At 34.8% G+C, this 14,221-nt stretch overlaps 1 protein-coding gene across 1 annotated transcript; it reads left to right on the top strand.

The window, feature by feature from the left end:
- The first annotated feature begins 2,255 nt into the window (after positions 1–2,255).
- Positions 2,256–5,230, top strand: LOC109219441 (uncharacterized protein At5g39865). The gene is made up of 2 exons (XM_019383901.1): positions 2,256–3,555; positions 4,880–5,230. The coding sequence occupies exon 1, from the start codon at positions 2,503–2,505 to the stop codon at positions 3,523–3,525; it is 1,023 nt and encodes a 340-aa protein (XP_019239446.1). The 5' UTR covers positions 2,256–2,502; the 3' UTR covers positions 3,526–3,555; positions 4,880–5,230.
- Positions 5,231–14,221: the final 8,991 nt, after the last annotated feature.

Below are 14,221 nucleotides of genomic sequence, written 5' to 3'. Positions count from 1 at the left end.
AAACTTCAGCCCGGTTACTAAACAAAACTTATAAAATAAAACTTCAGCTCTAGAGCTGAAGTTCGCGAGTTACAAAACAAAAACTTCAGCTCTATGCTACTTTAGCCCCGTGTGCTGAAGTTATGCGAAAAAAGCGGGTACGCTTGCAATTTTTTTTGCAAAACGGGCACAGGTTAAAATGTGGCACAAAAGCGGGTATAGATGCAAATGCCCCGTATCGTTATAAGTACCTTTTGTTTTCCGGAATAAAGAAAGTGCTTCTTGCTCAAAATACTAGGGATTTGCATCTATACCCGCTTTTTGGGTCACGTTTTAACTTGTGCCCGCTTTAAAAAGAAATTGCAAGCGTACCCACTTTTTCGCGTAACTTCAGCATACGGGGCTGAAGTAGCAAAGGCAATCATGCAAAACTTCAGCATTCTAGTAGATGGGCCTAAAGTAGCAAATGCAATACGTTGAAGTTTTTTTGTCCTGAATAAGATGCTGAAGTTATTTAGTTCATTTGTAAAAACTTCAGCACTAAAATAGCTGAAGTTTTTTGTCCTGGATTCATTATTTTTGTCATAAAACTTTTTCAAAAATTTCAGCAGAAGATGCTGAAGTTATTTAGTTCATTTGTAAAAACTTCAGCACTAAAATAGCTGAAGTTTTTTGTCCTGGATTCATTATTTTTGTCATAAAACTTTTTCAAAAATTTCAGCAGAAGATGCTGAGGTTATTTAGTTCATTTGTAAAAACTTCAGCACTAAAATAGCTGAAGTTTTTTTTGTCCTGGATTCATTAGTTTTGTCATAAAAACTTTTTCAAAAACTTCAGCAGAAGATGCTGAAGTTATTTAGTTCATTTGTAAAAACTTCAGCGCTAAACAAGCTGAAGTTTTTTTTGTCCTGGATAAGCTTTTTCAAAAACATCAGCAGAAGATGCTGAAGTTATTTAGTTCATTTGTAAAAACTTCAGCACTATATAAGCTGAAATTTTTGAAAAAGCTTTCAAACATATTAGATAAATAATCATCTTATTCTTTCATATTGTATTACTACTATAAAATAATCAGATTGCCAACAATATCTAAATCATAAATTTTGGAAACAATAAACGTGAAAAGAACAGAATTACGTGGAAATATTCACAAATTATTGTCTACTGACTTACATAATTATTTATAATTTATTTTTAAATAATCTTATAAACATATTTATGGCAATCATCCCATGAATTGAAGTTTCATAGCAGCACCAACAGCAGCAGAAGAAAGAAGAATAAGAAGAAGAAGAAGAAAACAAAGGAGGAGAAGGAGGAAGAGAAAGGGGTATTGTTTAAAAAGTGGGTACAAGTTAAATTTTTTTAAAAAAAATGAGTATAGATTAAATGGGGGGCGACCAAATAGGGTTCCCGTGCAATTTTTACTCAAAACACTCGTAAATTTGTGTCGTGTATGTAAAAAATAAGAGGAGGAAGAGAGGGATAGCTAAAAAAAAAAACCTACCTAGTGCACTAATAAACACTAGCGATTTTAGTTAAATTTACATCACTTAAATGAATACTCCCTCGGTTCCAATTATGTTTGACTGGTCACGGAGTTTAAGAAAAAATGAAAGTTTTGAATGGTCCTAAACAAGTTAAGTATTTGTGTGATTAAAAAGCTTCTCATTAAGGGTAGAATTAAAAATTTATAAATTGTTTCAAAATTTAGGCCCCGTTTGGCCATACATTTTGGCACCGTTTTTTCAAATCTTTTTTGAAAACATTGTTTGTTCATAGATTAATGATCTATTTTTGAAAAATTTTTAAAATTATTTTTCAAGTTCCCAAAATCTAGTTTAGGGTAGATTTTGGGTGAAACTTGTTCTCCCACTCACAAAACTTCAATTTTTTTTCAAATAAAATGCATGTCCAAACATAATTTCAACTTCCAAAAATTATTTTTCAAAACTACTTCAAAAATTATTTTTTCAAGTTTCAACTAAATCTATGTCCAAACGCTAGCTTAAAAAGAGGTCATTTTTTTTGAAACGGACAAAAAAGAAAATAGATTAACATGGAATGAATATCTTATTTCAAATCTATTACTCACTGATCTATCCACCAAAAAAAGGAAGAGAAAGAAATACAAGTAAGAAAAAGGGACAAAAGTGAATGGGGGTAGGCTTCCTTTTTAGGCTTTACGACAGAAACAGTAACTCAAGGGGTTGAATTTGAAAATGAAATATTTGAGCGGTAAAAAGTACCAAAAACGCTAAAAAGAAAGCAATCTGCTCCCACAATCCCACACGTCTATGTCCACCACTGTCATTTTTCAAAAATTGAATGCAAACTCCTCGAACTCCGCCATTAAACAAGTATTGTAGTACTATTATCAAAATCTTTCTCACGCTTCATAAAAGTCTTCTCCTGTATTCTACTCTCTCTGATCCCTTTTACACTCACTTTGTCCTCTTCATACTCTTCACTTCACCCTCCAAATTTCGTTGACTCTCTCTAGTCTCTTCTGCCATTGCAATAATGGGTTGCGTTTCATCAACTTTGCTCAACCAAGACAATGAATTCACCCAAATGGGTGGCTCAGCCGCCGGTTTCAGCCACCACATTGTCTCTCTCACTTCCACCACTTATGGTCTCTTAACCCTTGACCCACCTTCCTCTCCTCCACCCTCCTCCACCACCACCACCACTGTCCCTCCTACCCCTACCCCACCCCCTCGTCACACTCTCGGTTCACTTTTCCCAAGCCCCTTGTCTGAACCCAGAACCCTCAAGTCACACACCTCCGATATTATCAATTCTTGGGAGCTTATGGCTGGTCTTGATTCCACCTCCATGACACCCATCAGTGACAGCTTTCGGTTTTCAACTTTACCCAAGTTGTCTACCCCTGATTCTAGCTTCAGGTTCTTGAAATCATTCCCTAACAAAGAGAATTCAAGCCCAAATATTCCATCTTTTAACGATGTGGTTGATAAAACTGACATTTTTAAGCCAACAAGATTAATGTCTTGTGATTCCAAGCTTGATGGGTTTGAAAAGCTTTGTCCCCCAAATGGTGAAGATAAAATAGTGATTTACACAACAACGTTGAGGGGTGTGAGGAAGACCTTTGAGGCTTGTAATGCAGTGAGATCAGCAATTGAGGGGCTTGGGGTTTTGTATTCAGAGAGGGATATTTCAATGGATAGGGGTTTCAGGGATGAATTGAAGGAGCTGATGAAGGGTAAAGAGAGCACTGAGTTAATACCTCCTAGGGTGTTTTTTAGAGGGAGGTACATAGGTGGGGCTGAGGAGGTAATGAGGATTGTGGAGGAAGGGAATTTAGGGGATTTGCTTCAAGGTTTGCCTAAGGTGAAAGCTGGTTTTGTTTGTGAGGGTTGTGGGGGTGTTAGGTTCTTGCCTTGTTTTGCGTGTAATGGGAGCTGCAAGATGGTGATGGTAGTGAAGGAAGACATGGAACAGAAAGAGGGGAAAACTGTGGTGGTGAAGTGTACTGAGTGTAATGAAAATGGCTTGGTGCTTTGCCCCATTTGCTGCTGATTGATGCACTAGCTGTGAGGACCTAGCTCGGTTAGTCTTTAAAGCATTCTCTTTGAATATGTATTTGCATATCTAGCTGTTCCAAGATTTGTGCTATACTTATATATGCTAAACCATTCTACCAACTAAAACGAAGTATTCTCATTACTCCAATTTGATGTATCAGAATTAGACCTGTTTAGCTAAAAGAGAGAACAAAAATACAAAATCAGAGGCTATTTAGTGATAACGTATTCAGCGTGCTTGGTGCTCCTTTGAGAAATTAATTTTCATGATTAAAGATTGAGGTTCACTATCATATACTAACAGAGTAAAGCAATAGCTCGTGATATATGTGTTTATTGAGCTATTAATTTGTTGGTTAAATTTGAAAGTAGCAATCTTGCATAAACTAACTCGGTAAAGCCATATAGTAGGTAAGGGAAAAGCTGAAGCTGACTAACATTTAGTACCAGAGGCAGTGTTAGCATTTTTAAATACTATGGTACTTTTCGTGATTACATTGAAGTGCTTCTGAAATGGGATTACTCCGTGTAAAGCTCGGGCTCATGGGTTGAAGGGGAATGGTACTTGGTGTAAGATGTGTCAATCACACACTAAACCATTGCATCAGCCAGAAGCGAAATCAACTTTCTTTATAGGCCTATAAAACCTGCAATTCTCTGTTAGAACACATATGCTGATTTCTGAACTGAGTAAAGAAGTATCTGAAATGAATTTGAGGGCTATTTTAGCCATTGTCAACAGGCAATAGTTACTTAGTTACTGCCTTTAATAAAGGACTCTACTTAGGCCTTTGGTACCAACTACCATACATTGATATCTCTGTTAGAACTTAGAACCCCTATTCTGATTACTGAACTGAAAAACGTTGTATCTGAAACAGTCTAAGGGTTATTTCAGCCATTGCCAACAGGCAGCAGTACTAAAGGTTATTTCTTCTCCTAGCCTAGGCCAGCTTCTACAATTGTTTGGTTGATTCTTTTCTCTGTGAATCCAAATAACCTGTTTGTGTTTCTCCTCGTGTAATGCAATAGATTGTATCAGAACAATGTCACTGTTGGCCTACACATTTCTGCTTTATTAGTGAACAAACTGTCAAACAACTAAGCAGAATTATTTCTTTGGGTGGGAGGAGCAAGAAATATTGTTTGGATGGTTGTTACCTATTGTATTGTATTGTACTCTATTTGTTATTTTAAAATTATTTTTAACTGGACTTATGATTTTTACACAAGTAAAGCTAACCAAGAACTTGAAAAGCAGCCGGTGGTTAGCAGGAACCCTCAACTGATATTACATATCTGATCAAGCAATACATTGACTGCAAACTTTGCTTCTTAATTTTGGTCAGGGTTCAGTTCTATTTGCAGCGCAGTAAATGGATTTTATACACCCCATAAATGCAAAAGGATACTTTACGGATGAAGCTGCAATACCTTACATGGAGCTCTCTGGGACAGCTTTTGAGAGATTTGGCTGAGCTTCTGGGCACATTTGGCGAAAAAAGGTGAAGATTCGGCAGTAAGCTGCGGGTAGCTATCAGATTATGAATGAAACAACTGGCCTCTAGGTGTTATTTGCTTGTATCATGAGATGCTGTGTAAATTATAACGCACCAACAATATTCAATAATATATCAGTGATAAGTGTCATGATATTTGAATCTAATGTCATTTCAATCAGCATGATAAACTTAGATGTCTTCACCTAATTAGCTTTTCATATCCTTTTCCATGGCAACTATTATAACATTTCCAGAGCGGATTTTGATCTAACTTTGAGTAAAGTACCATCTTTTCTGTATAAAGAAGGATATGATGGATGTTTTGCAATTAAAAAAGAGCTAACTAACCGTCACTGTTTATCCCTATTATATGATTGATTCAATGCCCTTTGTAGTATTGGATCTTACAGAAACTGTGAAAAAAATAAATCAGTGGGACCTCACATTTAGAGGTACAATTTTTGATCTATTTCTAGAGCTTGGTGCAGCTTCTTGAGGTGTAATTTCTTCTATATTTTGTGTGCTAGTGTAGTTTTTGTGTTGTATATTTTAGGATTTGATGGGACGTTCTTCATGTTTAAAGTTATTTTTTTCCCTACATTTTTTGACAAATCTAACAAACGTAAATTGTTATATAAATATTCGAAGGAGATCAAAAGTGTTAAGTTTTGGCAAACTTAAAATACCATAACTGCTTAGAGCCTGTTTGGAAAGCCACCTTGGAATTGGATTTGGGTGTAATTGGGTATAATTACACAGTTTGGCATGTTTGTTTGGCCAAGTAATTACTTGGTCAGCATGGAATTAGGGGTAATTGGAGGAGTGTAATTACACTCTCCAATTCTCAAGGGGGAGGTGAGAATTGGTGGTAATTACACTGTGTAATTACAAGGTTGCCTTTTAGTTTCTTTCCTTTTTATTTTTATTTTAATTTATTTTCTTTATAACTTTTTATTTTTATTAATTTTATTTTTACTTTTTTATTTCTTTTGAAATTTTAAAATATATTTTCTTTGTACATTATTTATCTTTTATTTCTCTATCTTTACTTCTTGTGATTCCATGTAATTGCTTATATTTTATTTGTTATTTATTTTATTATTCTATTTTTTGAAACTACACATCCTAATATTAGAAATAATGAGTCATTAATAAACTTGGTATATAATGAGTGATGCAATTAAAGTGGAACTTCGTTGTTAAATGTGGTTATAAACTTATCATGTTTCCTATCTTAAGTTGCAGTGGGACTTACTATTATTATGTTGGAATTTGACATAAGTTAATATTTTTTTGAATTTTTGAAATTGCGTTATATTCAAGGTTCCAATTTACTTGTTTTGTAGTATTGACTCACATTGCATGTTGTTCATTTTTTAGTTAGAATTGGTAGATTAGTTTTGTCAAACATTTGAATAATGTTATGGCACTATATTTATAAATATTAATTTATTTTATCAAACATGAATTCCATGATGTTCTTACAAAACGTATATTTTATTTAGTTTTTGTAAGTATCTAAACTAAATATTATTAATTTAAAATATATATAAATTATTTTAATAATATTAGTTATAAATATATGATTATTAATTAATATATATTCACGAAAAAATATACATCTTAAATATCAAATATATTATCATTTATACTTATAAAATCTTATAGGTATATATTTATTATATTAATTTTTAGTTTTGATAATTATTTAATTTAAAATTTAATCTAACTGTATAATTATACTCGTGCAACCAAACAGTAAACTTGTAATTATACTGTAATTACATTATGACAAACAAACAGGCTATCGTAATTACACCCAGTTGTTGATCTTGGGCTAAGCACATAATGGCCCAGTTGTAGGGAAGTTGGTTAGGCCCGACAAAGTGATTCGGCTTATGCTCCCAGTTGTAGGAAGTAGAAGTTGGTCTAGGATATTATCACTTTTAGCCCGCGCCATAAACTATTTATATTTGCTAGCCGAAAATTTGTATAATTTTTGTATATAACATACATAATGTGTGTGTGTACATATATATATATTTTTTTTTTCCGACTATTATTTTTACACCGACTATATAGTGTCAGTTTTACCCATAATGAAATGATTTATAATTAGACAAATATTTAAGGCTTGTTTTAGATCACAAGTTTCAGAAGTTGTGCCACAAAAATTGGGAAAGAGGAAGTATTATTTATGTATAATTAATATATAATATATGTATATCGACTAGAAAATATACATTAAATTTGGTTGGTTATTTGTTTAAATATTCCTTTCAAACTCGATAGTTGAGCCGAGTGCATATTGCAAACAATCTCTCTATCTGCATTAGTTAGGGGTAAGGTTTGTGTACAGATGGCCCTCCCCAGATTTTACCTATTGGGAACATGCTGAATTTTTTATTGTTGTTGTTGTTGCTGTTGTTTTCAAACTCGATAGCCTAACTAGTTGCACGGTCTCCTTCCGAGTTCCGATCACAGAGATATGTTTATTTTTGTTGCTTTGCCTAATTTTCACATTTCTGCTGAAATAATACGTTTCTCCTGCCGTTTCACTTCATATAGCACTATTGCTATTTGGGAGAGTCAAGATATTTTTTTTAACCATGTACTTTCAAATATATTGTAAATATTATAAATAGAGTTCTATTTATGGTGAATGTCTATATTTAGAGAGATTCTAGGGTTCATTGCTTGGTGGCTAGTCACCCTCTCCCTATAAATAGGGGGTTCTATTCTATTGTAATTCATCCCAAAATATTAATAAGAATTCTCTCTCCCCACTTTTCCCTGCAATATTTTTCTTCTTCTTTTATTGTTTCATAACACGTTATCAGCACGAGACTCTAACAAATTGAGTAGAAGTTTTGGGATTGAGCATAATGATTGTCAATTATTCCATGAACTTCCTTTACGATTAAATTCTGGATTTCAGGTAAGTATTTTACTTTATTTTTCTCTTTTAAATTCTTGAAATTCTATAATTTGATTTTATATACAAGCAAAAGACAACAAAGTTTGAATATAACTCTAATGGAGTTTGTAAGAAATTATAACCACCTGAAGTTGTACGAATTCTCTTATATTGCTTGTTCTCATTAATTAATAGATCAATTAAAATTGGGATTGAATCCCATGAATGCTGGAAATATCAAAGGTGAATATGGGCCCATTCACCTGCCATGTATACCACATAAGATGCATCTATGAGATGGTTACATGTGCAATTATTATTAACCCGCAACATGGTGTTTTGCGAGGTAACTTGCTCAATAATTTAATTTCGAGCATAATTTCCAGATTTTTTATTCAAGAAGTTCATCTTGATAAGTTGGTTTACATCACAGTTCGTTTAGCAAAATGATTTATTGAGTGCCTCCACTTAATAGCTAAACTATTGCTTATGAGAACAAAGTTATCTATATCAGTTTGATATAGGTTATATACGAAAGTATATTACATTCTCCCCTCACAAGTGGTTCAGGGTCAGGAACCAAATAATTTCATCTTATTATAATTGATGTGCGGTGCATATTTTGATTAACACCATAACGCACAAAGATGAGTTCTCAAAGTTGAGGAACCAAGTTAGTTTTTCTAACATGAGGGGGAGACAAGATACAACAGTTGAGAAAAAGTTACATGGAATGAATTATCATTTATACATCTAGATCCCCGAATAAAATAATATGAACTTGAAGTTCATAAAAGGATAACTCATGTGCAATATATTGCAAAGCATGCCGGGTGCATTTGCTGACCCAAAGAAAGTAACTATATTCTCACTGCAAATGCTCCTATTAGAATAAGTCCTAGAAGGACAAAGTCTATGGTACGCTTAAAGCGTATAGACAAATCGGTTTCAAATAAACTTCTTGATAAAGAAGATGAGCAAATGATCAAAATAATCATAATTAAGGAGGCAAGTGATCTAGAAGATCACATGACATAACACTTCATAAAATCTCATGAGAGATTTAGGTACCTGAATATATGAATGAAGAGATCTCTATGTTATGTCTTTATGGAAAAATATTGAAACTGATACAAAATGTTTGGCAACGACATCTATGATGGCGCTAAATATATATATGAGGATCTTAAGTCTGAAGAAACAATTCGAATAGAATTGGTTTCATATGAAAGACAAGTATTTGGACTTGCAGTTCAAACACTTGAAAGTATAAAGTCAATGGTATATGCAATCAGTTTTCGATATCTTATATGTCTAGCATGACATTAAAACTTGATATGCATCTAAAGTCTATTATATGGCTTATATGACTTAAAAGTCATTGAAGGATTTAAATTGCTTAAAGCATATAGAATTCATGGTCATGAAGTACTACATCCTCAGTGCAATTTGTCCACAAATGTATCTTGCTATAACAATATGCATGATAATACGATAGCAAGAGTTTTCACCTCTATGTGAAGATATTGAACTGACGATTCCAACAAGATCATATGAAGACAATTCATCTCTATCAAGAATGATGATTTCAAGGTGAAACAAATTCGTTGAAGTTAATATGGCTGATATTGTTTATCAAATATCTACCAACGATCTTTTGAAGATGGTGCACAAGATTGGAATGCAAATGCTTAAGGATGTGAATTGATGCTCTCATCAGGGGGAGTTAATACACGTTGTACTCTTTTTTCCTTACAAGATTTTGTCCCACTGGGTTTTCTTTGCAAGGTTTTTAACGAGGCAACCAAAAAGCGTATTGTTAGATATGTGTACTCTTTTTCCTTCTCTAGAATTTTTTTCCCACTAGGTTTTATTTTAGTTAAGGTTTTAACGAGGCACATTATCTGTTGAATAGACATTCAAGGGGGAGTGTTATAAATAGAGTTCTATTTATGGTGAATGTCTATATTTAGAGAGATTCTAGGGTTCATTGCTTGGTGGCTAAGTCACCCTCTCCCTATAAATAGAGCGTTCTATTCTATTGTAATTCATCCCAAAATATTAATTAGAATTCTCTCTCCCCACTTTTCCCTGCAATACTTTTCTTCTTCTTTTATTGTTTCATAACAGTAAATACTTTATGGTATTAATTATTGACTTATTTTAGTACATTTTATGTCTAAATATGTAAAAAATTTGTTACAATAAATTGAGATTTTGTAGCTACACGCATATCTAAAATTAAGTAATTTTGACCTCTGGACTACAAACTCCGTCATATGTATGAGTTATACTTGGAAGTTGGAACCAATCCAGAGGTTACCTTTTCTTTCAACAAAATTTACTATTCCTATACAGAGGCGGATCCAAGATTTAAATTTTATGGGTTCAATTTTTAAAGTTTTTAGCATTGAACCCATGTTGAGAATCGATCTCTTGATTCTAGTTCTAAATATGTTTTGTCTCATAAAGAAGAAGAGAAGATGAGGAAAGCAGATGAAGAAGAAAAGAAACGTTCAGAGTATTTGGCGGAGAAAACAAATGGTCTTCAATCTTATCTCAAAATTGTGAAGTCAAAGAATGAGACACGTGTCACCATCTTAAGCAACAAAGACATTCATGATGGATTAAATCCTGGCCATTCATTTAAGAATAATGAAGAGCTTCACAATTCTGGAAGCTTCTCACACGGATAGAAATATTCACATGTATAGGAATAATAGTTAGTTATTTTTGTGATGATTAGTCTAGTAAAATTCTTACAAGTGTACAGTATTTCATTGGTCATTCTTTCTTTTTCAGCAAGGAATATCTGTATATATACACGTTCTTGTACAAAGAAAATCAATGAAGAAAGCAGAAAATTTTCCAATTACACTCTCCTAATTTCTACATGGTATTAGAGCAGTAGAAATTCTTCTACTGATCCGTCCTTTCTTTCTTCTTTCTGATTCACTATTCTTCATTCCTTCATAACGTCATGTCTGCAGATTCGACTGATCAGACTCAGACCTCACCTGGTGTGACTTAAACCTCACCTGGGACTGGATCTTCAACTCTTGTTGATTCAATCCATCATTATTTTCTTCATGCTTCTGATACACCTGGGATAGTCTTCGTAAATACTCCCTTTGATGGTCGTGGGTATCAAGGATGGAGTAGGTCCATTCTCATCTCCCTTTCAGCCAAAAACAAACTGGGATTCATTGATGGATCTTGTCCTACCCCAGCCATAACTCACTCAGATCTGAAAATCTGGAATAGGTGTAACGATATGGTAACATCTTGGTTACTGAATTCTCTCACCAAAAGGATTGCTGATAGTGTTTTGTATTCCAAAACAGCAAAAGACCTCTGGACAGATCTGGAGCACAGGTTTGGACAACCCAATGGTGCAAAATTGTACCACCTGCAAAAGGAACTAGCTGACTTAGTTCAGGGTTCAACAGACATTGTAGGCTATTTCACTAGACTCAAATATTTATGGGATGAACTTGACACTCTCAGCACCAATATGCAGTGTTCTTGCATCTGTGACTGTGGAGGAAAACACAAAATGATGCAATTCAAAAATGATGAAAGGCTCATTCAATTCCTAATGGGGTTGAATGAGACTTATGCTCAAGCAAGGAGTAATATTCTCATGATCAACCCTTTGCCTAGTGTAAACCATGCTTACTCACTAGTGATGCAGGATGAAAATCAAAGATAAGTGCATGTGAACTCACAGTTTCCGGTAGATGGATCTTCTTTCATGGCAGGACAACAGAACACTCAAATCAACAAGGGTAATCACATAACTATCAGCAGAAAATTGGACACAACTCAGTGAAAGGAAACAACAATCCCAAAGGCAAGAAAAATGGTCAGATGTGTTCCTACTGTAAGATGACCAATCACACCATTGAAAATTGCTATAGGCTTATAGGTTTTCGCTCTGATTTTAAATTCACTAAACCAAAGAAATTTCAAGGAACTGCAAAAGGGAATTCCGCCACAACAATGGTACAATTGGAGGGAATTCAAAGTAATTCAGTTGAGGGACCTCAATTTGGGCAGAAACTTTCACCAGACCAATTTTCTCAGCTAGTTCAACTTCTGAATCAAATTCAAGTGGGACAATCAGGTTCTTCAGAAGTTAGTGCAAATTCAGCAGCTGGTATATTCCTTACAAATTGTCCCTCATGTTATTCAGTTGCTAACTCTAACTCTAGTTCTTGGATCATAGATTCAGGGGCCTCTCAGCATATGTGCTATAATGCACAGTCTTTCTTGTTTCTTTTACCCCTTCTTGTTCCTATAATAGTCAAGCTGCCTAATTCAACTAGGGTAAAAGTTACACACACTGGTAGTGTTTCTATTTTTCCAAGTCTTACACTCAAAGGAGTTCTTCACATTCCTAGTTTCAAATATAATCTTTTGTCAGTAAATAGACTTTGCCAGGCATTCAAATGTTTCTTAATTTTCACTTCTTTTGGATGCATTTTGCAGGGCCCTCTCCTGAAGAGCCCTCAAGTTTTTGGTGAAGCTAAGGAAGGTCTCTACCTTTTGGAGCGTCATAGGACAGTCTCTAAGGATCATTCTGTCAAGCCTTCTTTTTCATCTTTTAAGAGTTGTCTTTCTAGTTTAGTTTCAGTACCTTTATCTATTTCAGCAAAAACAGATTCTGATGTAAGGTTATGGCATGTTAGACTTGGGCATTTGCCTTTCAATGCAATGAAATATATTAGATCCATTTCATTTCCATCTACTTTTCATTGTTCTTGTGATGTATGACCTTTGGCTAGACAGTCCAGATTGCCCTTCCCTCTCAGACACACCAAAACTAAAGGAATATTTGACTTGATTCACATTGATACCTGGGGTCCTTACAAGACCCCCACTTACAATGGATACAAGTACTTTCTAACAATTGTTGATGATTTCACTAGGGCAACTTGGACTTATTTACTTAGTACTAAGAGCAATGCTTTTTCAGTTTTGAAATGGCTCTTGAGAATGGTAGAAAGACAATTTGGTACTAAACTCAAAATTATAAGGTCTGACAATGCCTTAGAATTGGGGACAAGACAACAACTTCTATTTTCCTCAAATCACAGAGTATTTTACATCAAACCTCATGTGTGGGTACTCCTCAATAGAATGGTATTGTCGAAAGGAAGCAAGACACCTATTGGAGATTGCTAGGGCCCTATTGTTCCAATCAAAGTTGCCTATTTGTTACTGGGGAGAATGTATTCTCACTGCTACATTTCTCATCAACAAGTTTCCCTCTAGAGTTCTACAAGGAAAGACTCCTTTTGAAATGCTCTTTAATCAAAAACCTTCTTATCAGTTCCTAAGGTATTTTGGGTGTTTGTGTTATGCCTCCACATTATCTCATCGTAGGGATAAATTTGAACCTAGGGCAAGGGCATGTGTATTTCTGGGATATCCCAGTGGACAAAAAGGATATAAGCTCCTCGATTTAGACACTAAAAAGGTCTTTGTAAGGGATGTCCAATTTCATGAAAGCATTTATCCCTTTTCTGTCAATTCTAGTACCTCACCTTCTCTATTTCCCATTTCATCTCCCATTTCTGAACCTTCTATAACCAACCTACCTACTGAATCTCCTCCCACCATACCTCTTCCTTCCAATACTTCTCCTGTCTCTCCTATTTCTCCTTTCCCTCATTCTCCTATGCCTTCTGTCACTCCCTCCCCCTCTAACCCCATGCCTTCCCCTGCTCCTCCTTCTTCTACTTCTATCCTACCTTTGAGGAGATCTACCAGAACCACCATAGGCACTCAACCTAGTTATCTAAAGGATTTCATTTGTAACAATGTGTTTGTTACTGATTTGACAAGGTCTTGTCTTGCCACACCATCCTCTCCTCACACTCTTTCTTTCACTGCCCTCTCTCCACATAACCAACATCTTTTTCACTCTATTTCTCCTATCACTGAACCTACCAGCTACTCCCAACCTTGTTCTCATTTAGGTTGGAAGCAAGCTATGGACAAAGAACTAGCTGCCTTAGAAGCTAATCAACATGGGAGGTTGTGCCTCTTCCACCTGGGAAGAAAGCTTTACCCTATAAATGGGTTTACAAGGTCAAACAACATGCTGATAGTAGTATCGAAAGGCTAAAGGCTCGTCTAGTTATCAGAGGAGACATTCAAAGAGAGGGCATCAACTACACTGAAACTTTCTCTCCGGTGGTCAAAATAACCACCATCAGATGCCTATTGTCTATTGCAGTCAAGAAAGGTTGGGATGTTTCACAGTT

The sequence above is a fragment of the Nicotiana attenuata genome, unplaced genomic scaffold (genome assembly GCF_001879085.1).
Source record: "Nicotiana attenuata strain UT unplaced genomic scaffold, NIATTr2, whole genome shotgun sequence".
Classification (NCBI taxonomy): domain Eukaryota; kingdom Viridiplantae; phylum Streptophyta; class Magnoliopsida; order Solanales; family Solanaceae; genus Nicotiana; species Nicotiana attenuata.
Note: the sequence above shows the minus strand (reverse complement) of the source record. Positions and strands in the feature narration are given on the sequence as shown.

Coding starts and splice junctions, on each gene's coding strand:
- LOC109219441 (XM_019383901.1), top strand. CDS start 2,503: ATGGGTTGCGTTTCATCAACTTTGCTCAACCAAGACAATGAATTCACC.